This window comes from Muntiacus reevesi, chromosome 20, assembly GCF_963930625.1.
Source record: "Muntiacus reevesi chromosome 20, mMunRee1.1, whole genome shotgun sequence".
NCBI lineage: Eukaryota > Metazoa > Chordata > Mammalia > Artiodactyla > Cervidae > Muntiacus > Muntiacus reevesi.
The window spans coordinates 31,259,190-31,280,761 of record NC_089268.1 but is presented as its reverse complement, the minus strand read 5'-3'; the positions used below and the strand labels follow the sequence as shown (position 1 = coordinate 31,280,761).

The following is a 21,572-nucleotide window of genomic DNA, read 5'->3' as shown; positions in this document are numbered from 1 at the left end:
AGGGGAGTCTGACTTCTGAATATGTCACCAGGATGATAAACATCACTTGCTGATTGGTGGCAGCTGCTTGGGGTACCGCTATCTGGAAAAGACTTCTTAGTCTGTCATGTGAGTGGGAAGACTGGTGAACCCTCAGGTTTTGCTAAGGTTTTGTTCAGCTGCACATAATTCAAACACAAAAAGTGGGAATAACATAATAAAAGTTTTTCTTTAAATAGAAAAGGCCAGAGACAGCAGTCCAGGCCTGGAAGGTGGTTCTCTGACATCACTAGGGGCCCCAGCCTTTGCCTTTCATGGCATCATTCCTTAAAGTCATCATATGATGATCCTTGATGGCTGCTGAAGCTCCAGCTATCACATACAAAATGCAGACAGGAGGACAGAGGTGCCTCCCCATCAGTCAGCTACTTTTAAGCAGCTTTCCCATAAATCACTTCAGCACATATATCATAGGCCAAAACTAAAGAAAGGAAAACTGGAAAGTATATCTTATTCTAGGTTTCAGAGTGTCCAGCTGAAAATCAGGCTTCTGTCACTAAGAGTAAAGGGGAGGATGAAGGTTGAAATAGGCACCTAGGAGCCTTTGATCCACTTCCCACTGTGATCGGACTCACTGCAAGCTGACCAGAAGCAACAATTAATGCCATTTTCTGGAGAAGGACCAAATCTTCAGGAGAAGCAGCTGTAATCTTTCAAGAAATTTAATTTTACGGAAAGTCAGTCATATTCCATTGCTTAAGAAGCCATAAGGTATGTATCTTTTATTCTGCTTTTATTAGTAAAATTAAGTTGATACCAGGGAGTTTTCCAAGAGTTTTGAGGAAGGTGCTAAGGTTAATGCCTAAACATTTAGCTCTGTATCATAGTTTAGATCTATTTGATTCTGCTCAGTTAAGGAATTAACCTGAAATATCTTTAGTCTCATTAAAGAGTGATGATAATTTAAAAATTCAACGTATGAAGAATTATATACCCTTCAGTTCAGTCGCTCAGTCATGTCCAACTCTGTGACCCCATGGGCTACGGCATGCCAGGCTTCCCTGTCCATCACCAACTCCCAGAGCTTGCTCAAATTCATGTCCATCAAGTCAGTGATGCCATCCAATCATCTCATCCTCTGTCGCCCTGCCTTCAGTCTTTCCCAACATCAGGGTTTTTTTTTCCCCAATAAGTCAGTTCTTTGCATCAGGTGGCCACAGTATTGGAGCTTCAACTTCAGAATCAGTCCTTTCAGTGAATATTCAGTACTGATTTCCTTTAGGATTGACTGAAGCTTCCACATGGAGAAGGAAATGGCAACCCACTCCGGTATTCTTGCCTAGAGAATCCTGTGGACAGAGGAGCCTGGTGGGCTGCTGTCCGTAGGGTCGCATATAGTCGAACACAACTGAAGTGCCTTAGAATGCATGCGTGCATTGAAGAAGGAAATAGCAACCCACTCCAGTATTGCCTGGAGAATCCCAGGGACAGAGGAGCCTGGTGGGCTGCCGTCTATGGGGTCGCACAGAGTTGGACACGACTGAAGCGACTTAGCTGAAGCTTCCACAAGCCTCTTATCCTTATCCCTCAGAGGGTAGAGAGAATGGAAACCACGATTACAGAAAACTAACTAAACTGCACTTGGATCACAGCCTTGTCTAACTCAATGAAACTACGAGCCATGCCATGTTAGGGCCACCCAAGACAGACGGGTCATGGTGAAGAGTTCTGACAAAACATGATCCACTGGAAAAGGGAATGGCAAATCACTTGAGTATTCTTGCCTTGAGAACCCCATGAACAGTACATACCCTTAACTCTGGAAAATTAATCTTGGCTTTTTCTTTTCATGATTATTCTATAGTATAGATATTTCAAGCATCCTAAGTTCATTGACACTTTAACCAAATTCTTCCTTACAATTCCAAAGGAAGTGGTGTGTTCTTCTGTACCCTGGGGGCAGACCCATAAATAACCACCTAGGCACAAATGATGGGTAGAGATATATTTAAGTAATGTTTTCCTTATTCCTGGAAATTATAGAAACATTGAACAGAGGGCAGATGTTATAACAGATTCGATTGGGGTTTTGCTTACAACATAATACATCCTAGACACCCTAAAAGGCAGTTAAAAATCCACTCAGAGCAGAAAGTCAGGAAGACTGTACTGTATTGCAGCAATATCGTCTACTGATTGGCCACTTATGTTTGAGTTTACTTTTTAGAGTTTTTAAATAGTTTCAGTGTCAAAACTGACCATCTTTTCACATAGTGGTTGTTAATTAATATTAATTCTGATTTTGAACCACCATGTTCACCTGGGCTGAATTATTCTATTAGATTCTCATTTTACTCTTAAACCGCAGTGCCCTTAAAAATTAAACAGGGGATCTAAATTTAAATGCACATGCTCTTTGACAGATATATTCCAGTATGTATTTACCCTAGAAATATATTCATAAAAGCATATAAAGATATTCAGTGGTATTCTCTACTTATAAAGAAAAAATACAGTAGGGATAGTTAAGTAAATTAGCCCATACACCGGTATACTAATTAGCTCTTAAAAGATAAATTGGTATGGGAAGATCGCCAAGTTTTCTTAACTGAAAAAGATAAGATGTAAAATAATATCATGATGCCAGAGGTGGTTTAAAATTCATACTTACTAAACAAATGTTTGTTGAGTGCTATTGTGTGGCTGGTGTCCTGGGAGGGTATACACAAAATACTAACAGTGGTTAACTGTGGGGAGTTGGGATACTTTTCATTTCGGTCTCTGTGCAACTCGAGGGTGTCTTTTTGTTTTTTTATTATAGGACTCTTTAATATATTTTGATATATTGATACATTATCAGCAGGCTTAACTAAGTTATATATGCAGTTATATGCAACTTGAGTTTTAGTTGTGCGTCTTTGAATCTGTATATTTAAAATTTTAAAATATGTGCTGCTTGCTGTATTGCAACGTTTATTCATCTGTCTTCCCAGCAGCCTGTGAGGACTCTAAAGACAGAAACTCAGTTTTGTCTTCATCATCTATTTGGTTTTTAATTGAAGTAATTGCAAAAATTAGGGGTAGTTTGAGGATATCCGGATGGTCTGTCGGAGACTATGCTACTGAGCAGGTTGGGCTGTGGCAGCTGGAGTCCTCCAGGCGCACCAGAGAGACGTGCGGCCGCATTGCTAGAGAGGCACAGAGCCGGCTAGGCAGCCAAAGGGGCGAGAGGGGAAATCTCGGCCCCCGGAGTCCTGACGGCAGGAAGTGGGCCACGCCCACTAGGCGAGGCATCTGGCTTCTCCCGACTGCAGAGCTGGGCCTCCGCTCTCAGGTGGGATTTTTCACTGGGTCAGCTACGTCTTTGTTGTGCTTGTTCCTTGAACTTTTGGTCTGTTAGCCAGCAGTTAAGACAGTCATTCACCGAGTGCCCGCTGTATTCCAAGTGCTGGGTTGCGATCACTGTAAGATACGTTCTGGGCCCGCGGGACGTCTGGCATCCCAGTTCATCTCCGTTCGCTCAGCAAGACATCCGCCAATATTTGTTGAATACCAGGTACGCCGGCAAAGATAAGACCCTGTCCTCAAGGAGCAAGGGGTGGTGGTCGTGATGGGGGCTGTGACCTGTGAGTTGAAGGGTGAAGTGAGTTGGTGAGGCAGGTTTGGGCTCACTTTTCCATGGGAACCCTCTCCGCCTGAGTGGCTCAAAGGACAAGATTGTCTGTACGTTAGGTTTGGGGGTGGCATTTGCGCTGGGCCTTGGGGATTCACAGTTAGAAGACTGGTCGTGGCCATAACGTACAAGGTGGGTGGAACAAATTTGAGTATCAGCTGACAGTGACACGAGGCGTTTGAGAAGACGATGGCCTTCTTGCAAGTAGGGTCTGTGTCTTTTATTCCGGGGATAGCTCCTGGAAAATAATGATGTGCTCGATAAATGTTTATCGAGTGGCAAACACGTAAGCGAAACTCAGTTCTAAGATCGAATCTTGGGGAGTTTGAATTTAGTTCAACCAGGAGCAGTTGAAATTAGCATTTGGCTTGGGGTGGGGGGGGTGTTGTCAGATATGGTCCGAATTGTGCTTTAAGAAATACCGATCCAGTGATGATGAAGTGGTGGGGCAAGAATACCACACAGAAAATATTGTGATAATAGTCACTGTCAGTCATAATAAGGGTGTAAAAAGGAAGATGAAGCAGTGAGTGCAAGAGGCATTTTGGAGGAAGAACTGACTGGACCCAGGGTGATATGTACACTATATGTAGGCTGGCTTTGGCCTGAATACCTGGAAGATGGTGGTGATGCCAGTAGAAATAGAAAAATACAGAGTGAGGGCAGCTTTGAGGAGGCTGATTTCAGTTGGGGATGTGTTGAAATGACAGGGCAGGAAGGTCCAAGGCTGGAGGCATCCTGTGGCATTTCAAGATGTGAGTCTGCAATGTGAAAGGCAAGTCAGAACCAGATAGATAAGAGTGTTCTTAGAACAGAGATATATTGAATTTTGATGGAGATAACAAAAGGAAAAATGAGAGGGAGAAACAGAAGTCAAAATATTTCTACTGTTTATCTATTGTTACATAAAAAAGCCCCAAACTTAGTGACCTAAGACAACTTCAGCTTATTATTTCTTATGAGTCTGTAGGTTGACTGGGCAGTATTACCGAACTTACTCATGTGGCTGGGAACCAGGCTCAGCTCCGCTTCAGCTGGGGCTCTGTGGTTCTCATCCATGTGACCTCTGCATGGCTAGCTTGGGCCTTCTCACAGCATGGCAGTCTCATGGCTGTGTGCCAGGCACTACAAGAGCACTTCCTCTTACAGTGTCGTATCTGCCATATCTTATTGGTCAGAGCAAGTCACAGACCAGTGCAGATTCAAAGGAAGGAAAAAGACTCCACCCCATAATGGGAAAAGTAACAAAATCTTATCACAACAGATCTTAGGCGATGGAGACTTGGAGACTTTTGAAAGTCTACTTCACCTAAGCTAAAGTATTCTCTGAGAAAGACACAGAGATAGATGACCTTCCCTCCATCTAAAGTATAAGCTGCTCAGGCATTCTTATTAACCCTTCTTCTCTTATATCCCCTCCCTTTGGGCTCCACTCCCTTAGGAGTCAAGGTGTACTTCATTGATAAAACAGGCAAGCGGGCTCAGTTGTTGAGCATCACTTGGAGTGAGGACAAAAATATGTGTTACATAGCTTTTTGAAGCTCTTGTTATTTTCACATTACTGATCAATACTTATGCCTCAGGTATACATTTGGAAAAGCTAAGTGAACTGTTTTCTAAGCCTTAAAGGTCAACATGGATGAAGTTTTGCAGGACCCCGCTCCTGAAAATGGAGACAGCTTTGTGAAAGTGAAGGAGGAAGATCCCACATGGGAACAGACATGCAGCTCACAGGAGAGTGGCTACCACACTCGGGAGCTTTGCCGCCTGCGCTTCCGGCAGTTCTGCTACCAGGAGGTAGCTGGGCCCTGGGAGGCTCTGGCCCAGCTCCGAGAACTTTGCCATCAGTGGTTGAGCCCAGAAACCCACAGCAAGGAGCGGATCCTGGAGCTGCTGGTGTTGGAGCAGTTCCTGACCATCCTGCCCAAGGAGCTCCAGGCCAGGTTGCAGGCATGTTCTTTGGAGAGTGGGGAGGACGCAGTGACAGTGCTGGAGAGTCTAGAGAGAGACACAGGAGACTCAGGAGAACAGGTGGGAAGAGAATGTGTGTGGTGGTGTGGGAGATGTAGTGGCGAACATTTGTCTGTTAATTTTTAACTGAAATAATTTATAACTTGTATTGGGAGAGAAGTGCAGAGAACTGTGTGTACGATTCACACACATGTTAACAAAATGTTAACATTTGTTACAGGAATGTGCCACCCTTCTTGTGTGAGCAAATGCTCCCTCTCTCTGTATGCATACATATTATGTGTGCACGCACACACCCACATACAGTTTATGCAGTTTTTTTTCTTGAACCATTTGAGAATGGAATTAGTTGGAGATACCATGACCTTTTATCTCTAAACACTTCAGTGTGTGTTTCTGAAGAAGAAAGACATTCTTTTGTATAACTGGAATATAGATTATGTTTTGGGAAATTAAAATTTTTATGATGTTATCACCTCAGTAGTAGTCCTTGTTCAGATGTATCCATAATAGCCCAATAGTGTTCCTTATGACAGTTTTGCCCCAATTCCATCATCACACGTTTTTTAGTTGCTGTCTCTTCAGTCTTCTTAGATCTGGAACAGTTGTTCAGTCTTTGTCATGACAATGACATTTTTGAAGAGTACAAGTCGGTTACTTTTTGGAATGCCCCTCAATTTGGGTTTGCCTTGTATTTTCTCATGATAAGACCCTGGTAGTACATTTTGGCTGGAATACCACAGAAATGACATTGTGGTCTCCTCAGTGCATCACTTCAGGAGGCCCATGGTGGTGGATCGTCCTGTTAACTGATGAGGTTAAGTTGGTATATGTCAGATTACTCCACTATCAAGTTACCATTTTCCCCTTTGTAATTAGTAAGCAAGCTGTGGAAGACATTTAGAGATGGTGTACATATCCTATTTCTCATTAAACTTCCACACACTAGTTTAAGCATACATCTGGGGTTTTATTTTGTTTTCTAGGCAGGGGTTCTTTGCCTGTATTGTGTCTCTTCTTTGCCCAGCATGTAGAACAGAGCCTGGCTTTAGTAGGCATTCAGTCCAAATTTGCCAGATGAGTGAATGTCTGTGTCTTGCTACTTAGTCTTACTCTCTACTTAAGGATTAAATGAAGCTTGTCTGGTGTTCCCTTGGGGAATGTCCCTAACTGCTGTTCAGTCCAGTTCCCACCAGGATGCCTTTTCAAAGTGAATCTTTTGTCCCCAGGCTTCTGTCTACGCTCTAGGACAGGACCTGCACCTACTGGTGACAGAATATCAAGGAACCTCTTCGGAGTGTCAGAGCCCCCAGTTCCTGTTGGGGGTAACCACCCTGAAGTGTGAGCCTCCAGAGTCCCCCCAAGAGACCTCCCAAGAAGTGAGTGGTGAGTGCCAGAGGGTGAAATTAGTAAAGACGTTGGGAACAGGCCACTGACAGGTGTGTGGCCTTCTAAGTGAAAGCTTGTTTATCTGTGTTCTCAAGTTTTGTTTTTGTCTAACCGTGTACTTAAGCAAGCTTTTAAAAACACCTGAAATTGTAAAATATTAGAAATCTAAAATCTTTTCAACACCCTTAATAGTTAGGAAAACCAAAACTCAGAGTATAAATGACTTGCCCAGGGTCAGCAGAGGCATTGTCACCTGACCTTCTGACCAAGATTCTCTTTACTATATGAGTCTACTCCACATTTCTAATTCCACACCTGGAATTTAAATATTTACTTGGTAGCTTTCCATAACATTGCCTTTTTCTCCATGGTAACGTTTTCTTCAGTGGCCTCCTTCAAGATGCACTCCCTGTCATTCGCAAGGGCTTTTTATACCCTTGTAAGAAGAAGTGAAGAAGCGAAGTCACTCAGTTGTGTCCGACTCTTTGTGACCCCATGTACTGTAGCCCACCAGGCTCCTTGGTCCATGGGATTTTCCAGGCATGAATACTGGAGTGGGTTGCCATTTCCTTCTCCAGGGGATCTTCCCGACCCAGGGATCGAACCCAGGTCTCCTGCATTGTAGGCAGACGCTTTACCGTCTGAGCTACTAGGGAAGCCCCTATTTGTGTAACAAGGTTTTATTAAAGTATAAAGGAGATAGAGAAAGCTTCTGACATAGACATTAGAAGGGGGCAGGCCCTCCCAAATATTCGGGAGGCTCTGGCCAAGGACCTGTGTGCCTACTAGTCATAACCCAAGCACAGCTCTCCAGGGTACCAGAGACCAAATGAACGGAAGATCAATTCTCCAGGCTGCCTGCCTTCCCTCCCCTCCTGCTGGTATTTTCAAAGGGATAATAAGTCAGCCCACATGGCTGGAGGGTAGGGTTTATTTAGGGGAAAGGGGGGGTGGGGGGAAAGGTCAGTTGGGGCCATTTTATGGGGTGTTTAAATTCAAACCAGGAAGTTCAGACTTGGAAAAAAAGTTGGGTACCATTGAAGCTTTTTTTTTTTAACGTAAAAAATATGATTTACAGTGACTGTTATTTGTGTGTATTTGGTATTTCATTCCCACCAGTCATGGAACACTAGATTTAAAATGAAAACTACTGAGTACTTTAGTTTTGGTAGTCTCTTAATGCTCAGCTGTGATTCTTAATGTCAGACAGATTGTTAAATTTTAGATATGTTGATGGAAAAGTAGAAAAGACCTGGATATCATCTTATTCATGACAGCTTAAGCCCACTTTGTCTTATTCTGTCTTTGGCAGAGATAGAGAGCAATGGGATCAGTGTGGTGTGTGTAGTGAGCTATAATATGTTTGAAAACATTCTTCTACCTTCGTCCCAGGCTTAACCCTAAAGCTTTTCCACCTCAGGAGGATGATAAGGAGCAGTCGCAGAGTCTGGTCTGACGTTTGCTCTCAGATTTCCCATTGCTCTTGATCTCTCTGCCCCTCTTCCATTTTCTGTTGCCATCTTGCCTCTCCTTAGGTTAGCCCTTTCTCTGACAGCAGACCTGCTTCACACTGTGCTTTTTAAGCTGTTGGTTTTTTTGGCATATATGCATTGTGGGGAGATTAGGTAGTAATAGTGAATCATGGGCAAGGGTCTTTTATTTTCCTAGCAAGCTTTATTCTCTCTAGTATGAAGGAAAAGCACCAAAAGGATTCCACAGTGAATCACTGTTGAAGCAAAGAAAAGTAGCGCCATGTTCTGGGTTAGAATTATCCCCTGTACACTCTGTTTAGTAATTCTGGACTTCCACTATTGTTACCGTCTTGGCAATCTGTGGTACATTACTTTGTATGGGGTCTTAAAGGGCTTTACAGAGGGCTTTTATGTTATCTCAGTCTTCATTGCCTCTGTAAAATGGACTGTGTTCTCCCCCTTGTACAGATAAGGAATTGGAAAGAATCTTTCTAAGTAACAGTGCAGTGACAGGCAGTCATTATCACTGTTTGGATTGTAGTTTCCAATGCAGCAGATTCTCAAAAGTTCTCCTAGTTTGCCGTTAGCATCTCTTCTATGTATGACTGTGTGTCTGACTTTTTGGACTGAAGTATAGTTTATTTACAGTGTTATTAGTTTCAAGTGTACATGTATGAATTTTTTAGAGCCATTTTAGGTTAACAGCAAAGTTGAAGGAGATTTCTCGTCTCCCCCTGCCTCTCACACATACCCAGCCTCCCCCATTATCAACTCAATTTTTTTAATCCTTATTTTATCTTTTCATCTTTCTCGTACCTGCTTTCCTGTTGCCTCTTGGCTTTGTCTCTATTCTCCACTTACCTTTCTTCTTTGTTCTCTGGTTATTGTTTCTTCAGTCACCAGCTTCTTCCCTCTCCTTATTTTCATCTGTGATTTCTGATTTTTATGTCTGTGAAAGTGCATCACTGGAAAGCATCTCATGAGTTCATAAACACCACTTATTCTGTGGGTGGGAGACGCTAAAGCTATAGAATTTCTGACAAAACAGACGTGATATTCTAGCTTAAGATCTGTATCTTAGTTCTTGAATGTTTAACAAACATAAGATTTAGGGGCTGGGTCCCCCACAAAGGGCTCTTATAAAAGCTACTGTGTCTCTTCAGGACTCTTGTCTGCTCCGTCCACAAGTCCTGCGTCCCAGAGACCAGACCCTCTCCAGGAAGAGAATCCCAGAGACCAGGCTGCAGTACTGGGGTTGAACTCAGCCAGATCCCAGGTGAGCCGGGTGCCCAGACTGTGGGAACCTCAGTAGTAGCCCTCCTCCCCCCGCCCACCCATCCGTGCCCCTTCTCTTGGCTCACACTGGTCACCCCAAGCGCCTTTCAGGTGGCACAATCCCTGTGCCTTCATCTTGTCACAGAATACCACACACCATGTGCGCCTCATCCGGGAGCTCACACACACACAGTTGCCTCATTCCGCACCGTATGTGGAAGGCACATCCAAATCTCAGGCTATAAGAATAAGGGGCAGAGTGAGACCCTTGGTTTCAGAAAGTGCCTCCACTCATTTGATGCCCAGTGACAGATGTTTTCTCTTCTGAGGAACCTCTGGTTTCTCTCTGCAGTCTGAGAACCAACCTCTTCCTCACATTCCTTTATATTCCCAGGGTTCTGCACGAGCCCAGTTAATACTTGGTGATGGTAATGGCAGTACTGTGTATCTTCTTCACAGAGTGGACTCTTGTTCGTTTTTCCCCTTATTTTTAGTGGTCCAATTATTTTCTTAGTCATTTAGTTTAAAAGTATTTTAACTCTCCCATTTAAGTCCTTTTCTGCTGAGTTCGTTTCCTCCAAACAGGTTTTCATGCAGTCCTCTCCTCACTCAGTTTTCTTCTGTGATTTCTAATTGGTTCTTAATCCTATCAGACCCAGGGCCTCCTAGTCTCAATACTTTACCTTCCTGAAAACCAAGGTATAGCAATTGAAATGTCTAGCAAGTAAAACTTACCTTATGTATATTTAAATCAATGTAATTATCCTAAAATGTAACATAATGGAGAAACAAAGTAATTTATTAAGAAAAAAGAAAGAATTCCCTGGTGGTTCAGGGGTTAGGACTTTGCATGCTCACTGCCTCGGGCCCAGGTCTGATCCCTCATCAAGGAACTAAGATCCTATAAGCCATGTGGGGCAGCACCCCCCCCCCAAAAAAAAAGTATGTATTTAAAAAATGCAAAGGTTTGAACTCCAATAATACTAACTCCAATAACTCCCAAGAAATAATTAAATGTTGCACCCATGTGTAATCAAGTTTGAATTAAGTTGGAGTAAGAAGACCAACAGTCTGGGCAATGAAAGGGCAGAGATATGGGTGGTCAATAGAATGAAAGTAGTGTTGAGTCAAATAATGAAAGACCAGACAGAGAAAGAGAAAATTAATATTAATTGAAGTAAGGCTAAGATGAAATTATGGGTTGTATTATGTCCGGAAAAGATATATTGAAGTCCTAAGCCCAGGTACCTGTGACTGATCTGATTTGGGTCTAGACTTTTTGTGGATGTAATCAAGTTAAGATGAGGTCGTACTGCATTAGGGTGGGCCCTGCATCCAGTGGTCAGTGTCCTTGTACGAAGGCCACATGATGACAGAGACACACACAGAGAAGGCCATGTAACGACAGAAGCAGAGACCAGAGTGATGCATCCAGGGGACGCTGAGGACTGCTGACAACCCTCAGAAGGTAGGAGAGAGGCAGGATGACACTCCTCTAGACCTTCAGAGAGCAGGCCCTGCTGGTTGGTCCTACTGGTGTGCAGTGTGGTAGTCAGCACCCTTCACAACTAGACCCTTTATCTTTACCACAGTGAAGACTAAGAGGCCAGTTTTTCTCCTTGTAGACATCAGTGAAGACTGAGGAAGCAGCACCAGTCCTTGTCTCAGAGGAGTGGCCAGTTCCGAGTCTTGTTCAGGAGAAGGTTACAAACATCAGTCTCACGGGTAAGGACAGGCCCTTGGCTGGTGTCCACCTTTCCCATCGTTAACCCTGACTCAGCCATTGTGAACCCACATTTCCTACTACTTTCCCCTTCTTCTGGTCTCGATCTCCACGCTTCTCTCAGCCTGTCATTTTGTATCCCTCACAGTAATAGTACCTTCTGTTACTAATCACGCAGCCTACTGATTCCTGCTGTTCTCTTCTCTGATCATCCCTCTGTGTTCCCTGATTCCCTCAACGTCTCCTCCTTTGCTCCCCTTTTTCCCCCTTTGGAAGGGTCCCAGATAATTTGTCATTTCCACACATCCCTTAATATCTGGAGATTCCACAAACACCTTTGCTGTGTCCCTCTTTCACGTCAGAGGAAGTTCTCTTTACTCGGAGAGCACTACCGTCTATGTGTAATTTTCTTTAAATAGTCTTTGCCCCATTAGGCCTTCTCCCCTGGAAGCCGACCTTTCTTACTATCTTCCCACACTCTACCACATTTTTAGGATTGCTATGACTATGTTCCTGGGACACCTGTTGATTTTTGGTTTTAATTTGAAACATCCTATTCCCTACCCTGGAGATTTTTTTCTAGATTCAGGTGGCAATGACATTTGAATTATCAATGTGTTATTTTAGCTGAAGAAGTTGTAACCAAAGATGGATTTTTTAACGCAAAGCAAGAAACTTCTGAAGAAATGGAACGAGGTGCTGAGGCCTCAGGAGTAGCCAACAGGTGAGTGTCCATGTAGAATAGCTCCTACAAATGTAAAAAATTGGAATGAAACCAGAGAAACCAGTTGGTAAACGTCTCTTCCCTAGAATAATACAGAAAAAGTAACACACTTCTATGATCATAGCAGGCCCCATTCCAAGACACTGCCCTGTCAGTATATCATAATTACACAAAACCTTCAGTTGGCACATGGTTGCCTTCAAGAATCTTCTCTTGGTTCCTTGCGTGATCACTGTTCCCCTGGCTTCCTTATCTTTTTGTGGAGCTATAGATACTGAAGCCAGAAAAAGAAGACAGAGAAGGCAGAGGATTGAGATACAAGAGTGAGAGCTGCAAGTGAGGCTGTTGTCATGATGGTTAAAGAAATATCAGATCTGGAAAAGGACTTAAGACAGGAAGATAGGTAGGGTATTTTCAACCTCCATTAGGAGAGTCCTGAGCAAGAATCAAAAGGAGTGAAGCTGATGATAATAGACAAATTAAAGGTAGTAGTAGGATTTGCACCAGAGGCCTGGTGAAAACACCACCTGAGCCATTTGCCCACATACCCAGGGTTAATAAGGCGGGACCGAGAGCAGCACCAACAATAGTGTAGTTTGTGAACTCGCATGGTGGACAAAAGGGGACACAACAGAGCATACCACAGGTGAACGGCCGGAGGAGAAAGGGCCTAATAATAGAAAGCTTCCTTAATATGAGAAAGGAGACAGTCACCCAATCCAGGGAACACAAAGAGGAGAGTCCCATACAGGGTAAACCCAAGGAGGAACAAGCTGAGACCATACACTGATCAAACTAACAAAAATTAAATATAAATAAAAATATTAAAGCAACAAGGGAAAAGCAACACATTACAAGGGAATCCCCATAAGGTTATCAGCTGACTTTTCAGCTAAAACTCTGCAGGCCAGAAAGGAGTGGCAAAATATATTTAAAGTAATGAAAGGGAAAAACCTACAACCAATAATACTGTACCCAGCAATGCTCTCATTCACATTTAACAGCAATCAAAAGTTTTACAGACAAGCAAAAGCTGTGAAAATTCAGCAACACCAAACTGACTTTATACAAATGCTAAATGAACATCTCTAGGTGGGAAACACAAGAACAAAAGAGGAAGAGAGGAAGGGAAGAAAAAAGACCTTCAAAAACAAACCCAAAACAGTTAAGAAAATAGAAATAGGAATGTATATATCAACAATTACCTTAAATGTAAATGGATTAAATGCTCCAACCAAGAGACACAGGTCGACTGAATGGATACAAAAACAAGGCCTTGTATATATGCTATCTACAAGAGACCCACCTCAGACTTAAGGACACATACAGACTAAAAGTGAGGAGATGGAAAAAGACATCCATACAAATAGAAATCAAAAGAAAGTTGAAGTAGCAATACTCATATCAGGCAAAATAGACAAGAGACAAGGAAGGTCACTACATTATGACTGAGGGATCAATACAAGGAGAACACATAACAATTACAAATACCCAGTGTAGTATTTGACTTCTATATTGAGATGCTCTGAACAGCCATGGTCCTGGAGAAGGGAATGGCTACCCACTCCAGTATTCTTACCTGGAGAATTCCATGGACAGAGGGGACAGTCCATGGGGTCACAAAGAGTCAAACACGACTAAGTGACTACACTTGCACTTTAACAGCCATGAAAGGGGACATTGACAGCACCACAATAGTAGTAGGGAACTTTGACACCCCATTTACACCAACAGATCATTCAGACAGAAAATTAATAAACGAAGCACAAACCTTAAATGAGAGATTAGACCAAATAGACTTAATTGGTATTCATAGGGCATTCCATCCAAAAGCAGCAGAATACACTTTCTACTCAAATGCACACAGAACATTCTCCAAGATAGATCACATCTTGGGTCACAAGTTTACTGAGGCTTAAGAAAGTTGAAATCATAAAAGCATCTTTTCTGATCACAATGCTATGAGATTTGAAATAAATTACAGGAAAAAAACTTGTAAGAAACACAAACACACGAGGTTAAACAATGTTATTAAATAGCCAATGAGTCACTGAAGATATCAAAAAATACCTGGAGGCATATGACAATGAAAACATGTTGATCCAAAACCTATGAGATGCAGCAAAATTAGGGTGAAACCGATCACCAGCCCAGGTGGGATGCATGAGACAAGTGCTCAGGCCTGGTGCACTGGGAAGACCCAGAGGAATCGGGTAGAGAGGGAGGTGGGAGGGGGGATTGGGATGGGGAATACATGTAAATCCATGGCTGATTCATGTCAATGTATGACAAAAACCACTACAATATTGTAAAGTAATTAACCTCCAACTAATAAAAATAAGAAAAAAAAAAAGATGCAGCAAAAGCAATTCTAAGAGGGACATTTATAGCAGTACAGTCTTAAGAAACAAGAAAAATCTCAAACAACCTAACCTTACACCTAAAGCAACTAGAGAAGAACAAACAAAACCCAAATTTAGAAGGAAATAAATCATAAAGATCAGAGCAGAAATAGAGATAAAACAATAGCAAAGAACTAAAAGCTTGTTCTTTGAAAAGATAAAATGGATAAGCCTTTAGCCAGACTCATCAAGGGAAAAAGGAGAGGACTCAAATCAATAAAATTAGAAATGAAAAAGTTTCAATTGACACCACAGAAATACAAAGGATCATAAGAGACTACTATTAATACAAATGACTGTATGCCAATAAAATGGACAACCTGGAAGAAATTGGTTGGACAGATTCTTAGGTACAGTCTTCTAAGACTGAACCAGGAAGAAATAGAAAACATGAACAGACCAGTCACAAGTACTGAAACAAAGTTCGATTAAAAAACTCCAAACAGGGCTTCCCTGGTAGCTCAGGGGTAAAGAATCCACCTGACAAGGTAGGAGACATGAGTTGGATCCCTGGTCTGGGAAGATCCTACATGCCGTGGAGCAACTAAGTCTGTGCTCTAGAGCCCAGGAGCCACGACTGCAGAGCCCACATGCCACAACTGCTGAAGCCTGTGTGTCCTAGAGCCTGTGCTCAGCGACAAAAGCCACCACAGTGAGAAGCCTGTGCACCACAATGAAGAGTAACCCCTGCTCACGGCAACTAGAGAAAAGCCTGTGCAGCAATGAAGACCCAGTGCAGCCAAAAACAAAAAATTATTTTTAAAAAAGATAAAATGGCCCCAAAATGGGGAAAAAAATCCCTACAAATGTCCTGAACCAGATGGCCTCACAGGTGAGTTCTGTCAAACATTTAGAAAAGAGTTAACACCCACCCTTCTGAAACTCTTCCAAAAAATTGCAGAGGAACACTCCCAAGCTCATTCTACAAGGCTACCATCACTCTGATACCCAGATCAGACAAAGATATCACACACACACAGAAAAGAAAATTACAGGCCAATATCACATGAACATAGGTGCAAAAATCCTCAATAAAGTACTAGCAAACTGAATCCAACAACATATTAAAAGGATCATATACCCTAATCAAGTTGGCTTTATCCCAGGGATGCAACATGGATTCTTCAATATATGCAAACCAATCAGTGTGATACACCACATTAACAAATTGAAGAATAAAAACCATATGATCATTTCTATAGATGCAGAAAAAAACTTTAGACAAAATTCAACACTCATTTATGATTAAAACTCTAGAAAGTGGTTTTAGAGGAAATCTATCTCAACATAATAAAAGGCCATTATACAGCAAACCTACAGTTAGATAGCCCTCAGTAAGCGAGAAAATATTTGCAAACAAAGCAACTGAGAAGGGATTCATCTCCAAAATATGCAAACAGCTCATGCAGTTCAATATTAAAAAAAAAACCTCAATGGACAGTTAGTTTGGAATGGACATGTACAAACTACTATATTTAGAACATAACCAACAAGGACCTACTATATAGCACATGGAACTCTGCTCAGTGGTATGTGGCAGCCTGAATGGGAGGGGAGTCTGGGGGAGAATGGATACACATATGTATGTCTGAGTCCCTTTGCTGTCCACCTGGAACTGTCACAACATTGTTAATTGGCTATTCCCCAATATAAAAAGTTTTTTTAAAAAACAAAACAAAACAATGAAAACATGGGCAGAAGATCTAAACAGATATTCCTCCACAGAAGACACACAGGTGGCCAAAAACACATGAAAAGATGCTCAGCATCACTAAGAGAAATGCAAATCAAAACTACAGTGAGGCATCAACTCACACTAGTCAGAATGGCCATCATCAAAAAATCTACAAACAACAAATACTGGAGAGGATGTGGAGAAAAGGGAACCCTCCTACACTGTTAGTGGGGATGTAAATGGTACAGCCACTAGGGGGAACAGTATGGAGGCTCCTCAAAAAACTAGAGTTGCCATATGACCCTGCAGTTCCATTCCCAGGCATATACCTGAGAAAGCCATAATTCAAAAAGATACATGCACCCCAGTGATCACTATTTACAACAGCCAGGTCATGGAAACCACCCAAATGTCCATCAACAGTGGAATGTATAAAGATGTCATACATCTATACAATGTTAGCCACAAGAAGGGATGAAATAATGCCATTTGCAGAGACCTAGAGACTGTCATACACAGTGAAGTAAGGCAGTAAGACAAATGTTATATAATATCACTTATATGTGGAATCTAGAAAAATGGATGAACTTATTTGCAAAGCAAAAATAGAGTCACAGATGTAGAAAACAAACTTACAGTTAGGAATGGGGGAAGTGAGGGGTGGGTTGAATTGGGAGATTGGGATTGACATGTATACACTACTGTACATAAAATAGACAGCTAATAAGAACCTACTGTATAGCACAGGGAACTCTAGTGCTCTGTAGTGACCTAAATGGGAAGGGAATCTTAAAACCAAAAACAGTGGGTATGTGTATAACTGATTCACTTTGCTGCACAGCAGAAACTAACACAACGTTGTAACTCAACCATACTCCAATATCAATTAAAAAAATAGTACATACACAAGTGCCAGTTGTGGAATGAATGAGTGTGTAGCATAGGTGCTCCTGAGGCAGAGACCAGATCATGAGCAGAAGGTGGGCTTCTGGTGAGACCACCAACTCCTTGGAGACCGGAGTAAAGAAGAAAAAGGAAACAGCTTCGGATAATTATATTGAAGAGCAGGGCACAGGATGAGAAGAATTCTTGACATTTGTTCATCTTAGGGAAACAGGGACCACAATTTCAGTTAAAAGAGAAATGCCTTAAAGCTTGAGAAGTGAAATCTTCATAAAGCTGGTGAAGCCTGAGCCAAGCTGTACTAAGTGAAGAGAAGTAACACTGTGACTTAGCTCAGGATTATAATTAGAGAATACAAATCTGCTCATGTGTCTGTCAGGTACGTTTACACCAGATAACTGAAACCATGACTCACAGTGCCTCTGAGAATCAAGATATCTTACTGTTTGATGTGACAAGAAGTCTGAAGGGGTAGGCTGTTCTAGGTTTGAGGCTCCATCATGATATCAGAGATTGAGTGACCCCCAACATCCTCACTCATTCTGTAAACAAATTATCACTCATATTCAGAATCACATATAATACAGAGACCCTACCTTCAGTAAGACGTGTGAGGATACAGCAGATAAGTGAACACAGAACACAATGCAGTATGACTTCGTGCCCTGTAGCTATGATAGATCTTGCAGCAGAGAACCCAACTGAGATCTGGATACTGGAGAGGGTATCCCAGAAGAGGTAACATTTGAAACAAAACCTGATGAGTAAGCCGGCATTTGTCAAATAAAGAGGAGGCAGATCAAAGAGAAACAGAGAAAGAAAATGCAAATGCCTAGAGAGGCTAGAAGAACTGGAAGAGAAGAGTCACAGATCATTTTGAAGAATTCTGGGTCCTCTTTGGAGTAGGAAAAAAATGATGTTTGGAGATACCAAGAACTGAGTACAAAGAAGATATGAGAAGAGTGATAAACACTCGTTGTGGGGAACTGGGAAGAAAGGGACAAGAGGACATGAGAAGGGTTTCTGGGCAGTACTGAGTAGCTGAGCTTCAGAGACCATCATTATTAGCTGTATCAGTCTACCTCGTTGTGTGATTTCTCTGGCACTACTCACTCCTGGATGAGGAATAGAGAAGACCAAGGAGGGGGTTGATCTGGTGCTGAATTTTGCTGGTCCAGCACTGCAGACACTGGGGCAGGGTGATTGATGATCCTGGCAAGAGAGGGACTAAGGCAATGGATCATGAAGTCTAGATGGAAGAGCAAGGGAGGTAAAATGAGGAGGGAATGGAGGAGTCAGAGTGAGAGTGAAGAACCAATACCATGGGACAACAGTATGAGGAGGCTAGAGTGAAAAGAAATTGGGAACAGAGAGTGAGCTTTTGGAGTTTTCAGCAATGGAAAGTTCAGTGTAGTGAAGTGACAATTCAAGGAAGATCCCTGAAGTTGAGGATGTCAGGGAACTTTTAAGATGGATGTGTTGAATGGATCATACACACAGATATTAAAGACATTCAGGATGATAAATGCTCTGAGCAGATTATATATGTACTGTAAATTATACTGGGCTTCCTAGATCGCTCAGTGGGTAAAGAATATGCCTGCAGTGCAGGAGACCCAGGAGACTTGGGTTTGATCCCAGGGTCAGGGAGATCCCCTAGAGTAGGGCATGGCAACCCACTCCCAGTATTCTTGCCTGGAGAATCCAATGGACAGAGGAGTCAGTGGGCTACAGTCCATGGGGTCACTGAGAGTCAGACACGACAGCATAAATGCTCTAAGCAGATAAATATATGTACTGTATATTATATTACACCATACTTTTTTCACTGCTTTTTTCTCCCTTATGTCTTCTTAAATTAGACCATTTACTGACAGGACATTAGTAAATAAAATGCAGATTTCTAGAATTTAAGGAGTTTGTGTGAAATAATAGTTTTCATCTTAGTAACTTTAGCATAATTCTTTGGGAAACCCGTAAAAATCAGTTTAAGGGCAATCAGTCTGAGTTTCTCTTTTGTTTCTCCCCAAAACAGTGTATCCACCAGATGAATGCAGAACTAGAAGAGGCTAAATCCTCCTTTGTTCAGAAAGTCTGTTAGAGATGAGGGGGCTCAGTAAATAACCACCCATTTCTTTGTCCAAATTCAGAACCAATTAATAGAGACATAGGAGTAAAACAGATAGTTCTAGAAACCTCAGCTTTATGACTGGCAGAAGCTAGACCAATAAAGCTGCTCAGAGGCAGAGAGAAATGGATGCATAGTGACTGCAGACCCTTTCCGCATAGGCCTTCCTGACCCATCTTGACTGGGGGAAGGAACATGGAATGTCTGCAACCTGCTCATAAAGAGGACAGCCCAGTTCCTTCTCCCAGATTCAACAGTTAAGTCATGAGGAGTGAGCTGAAAGAGGGGAGGCCAGAAATGCTCAGTCTGGCCAGAGCCCTCCCCACAGAAACACAGGGAGTGAGAAGTATTCCCCACAGATGAATCTTTAGGTGTCAGTGGATTTATCCTGTATCAGTGAATGAGACTGAGAATTTTTACAGCCTATGTTTTTTCTTTTTCAGAGACTGCGTACCCCAGACTCCTTGTGGTACCCCTGTTCCTGCTGAAAGGACACTTGTGCATTTGAACACTCTCAAGGACCGTCATCCGGGTGACTTGTGGGCTCGGATGCACATCTCCTCCCTGGAATATGCTGCAGGAGACATTACCCGAAAAGGGAGGAAGAAAGACAAAGCTCGAGTGAGTGAACTGCTCCAAGGCCTTGCATTTTCTGGTGATTCAGATGTGGAAGAGGATAGCGGGCCTGAGACCCAGCCTGCTTCAAAAAGGCTAAAGGGGTCAGGTGTCCCAGAGAAGAACTGGACCAAAAGAGATATTAAACCCAACTTTCCGTGCTGGTCAGCACTGGATTCTGGACTTTTGAATCTCAAGAGTGAAAAGTTGAACCCAGTAGAGTTCTTTGAGTTATTTTTTGATGATGAAACATTCAACCTGATTGTCAGTGAAACCAATAATTATGCCTCTCAGAAAAACGTCAACTTGGAAGTCACAGTTCAGGAAGTGAGGTGTGTATTTGGTGTCCTGCTTTTGAGTGGACTCGTGCGGCGTCCCAGCAGGGGGATGTACTGGGAAACGTCTGATGCTGACCAGAACCTGGTTAGAGATGCCATCAGAAGAGATAGATTTGAATTGATTTTCTCATACCTGCATTTTGCAGATAATAGCCATCTAGATCAAAATGATAAGTTCACAAAATTGAGGCCTCTCATAAAGCAAATGAATAAAAATTTTCTCCTATATGCTCCCCTCGAAGAATACTACTGTTTTGATAAGACAATGTGTGAATGCTTTGATAGTGACCAATTTCTGAATGGTAAATCTATTAGAATTGGCTATAAAATCTGGTGTGGTGCTACCACAGAGGGTTATCTGGTTTGGTTTGAGCCTCATCAAGAAGAAGCAACTCTGATGGCAGGTAAGGATCCTGCTCTTGGTTTCGGTGGAAACCTCGTGATGAACTTTGCTGATGTTCTTTTAGCAAGGGGTCAGTATCCATATCATCTGTGCTTCGATGGCTTCTTTACAAGTGTCACATTGGTATCAGCCTTGAAGAAGAAAGGGGTGAGGGCAACAGGGACAATTCGTGAGAGCAGGACTGAAAAATGTCCCCTTATGAGTGCAGAACATATGAAAACAATGAAGAAGGGGTATTGTGATTTCCGAGTAGAAGAAAATGATGAGATAATTTTGTGTCGTTGGCATGGTGATGGTATTATCAGTCTGTGTTCCAATGCTGTTGGCATAGAGCCAGTCGATGAGATACACTGTTTTGCCAGTGACAAGGAGATCCCTCAGATAAGTCAACCATTCATAGTGAAACTGTATGATGAATGCAGGGAAGGTGTAGCTAAAATGGAACAGATCACTTCCAAATACAGGGTGAGAATAAGAAGCAAGAAGTGGTACTCAGTTTTGGTGAGCTATATGATTGACATAGCCATGAGTAATGCATGGCAGCTGCACAGAGCCTGTAACCCAGGTGCCTCTCTAGACCTCGGGGATTTTCGAAGATACGTTGCACATTTCTACTTGGAGCATAATGCAAATATGTCAGATTAAGGCAGGTGAAACAGACACAATGAAGACATTAATAAAACAGAAAAGTCACAACTATACAGCAGATTGTACCTAAAGCAAACATCATGTATGTATACAATTAAATAATATTTCTTTTAAAAATATAGAGTTTCAAAAACTGTTAGAACAAATGATCTGTAAAAATGTTGAAATCTATTGGTACCTTTTGTATGTCTAATTTTGATATAAACATATGGGAAATCCTTTATTAGTTGCATTGAATTGATTATCCATTTAAA

General features: G+C 42.2%; 1 protein-coding gene across 4 annotated transcripts; it reads left to right on the top strand.

The window, feature by feature from the left end:
- The first annotated feature begins 77 nt into the window (after positions 1-77).
- Positions 78-21,572, top strand: PGBD1 (piggyBac transposable element derived 1). 4 transcript variants are annotated; one of them, XM_065911992.1, is made up of 8 exons: positions 854-1,782; positions 3,426-3,535; positions 5,274-5,683; positions 6,853-7,009; positions 9,648-9,760; positions 11,385-11,484; positions 12,110-12,206; positions 19,758-21,571. In XM_065911992.1, the coding sequence occupies exons 3-8, from the start codon at positions 5,288-5,290 to the stop codon at positions 21,313-21,315; spliced, it is 2,421 nt and encodes an 806-aa protein (XP_065768064.1). In that variant the 5' UTR covers positions 854-1,782; positions 3,426-3,535; positions 5,274-5,287; the 3' UTR covers positions 21,316-21,571. The 4 variants fall into 4 exon arrangements, with proteins under 4 accessions (XP_065768065.1, XP_065768064.1, XP_065768062.1 ...); XM_065911990.1 differs by having other exon boundaries at positions 2,973-3,535; XM_065911991.1 differs by lacking the exon at positions 854-1,782 and adding an exon at positions 1,795-3,313.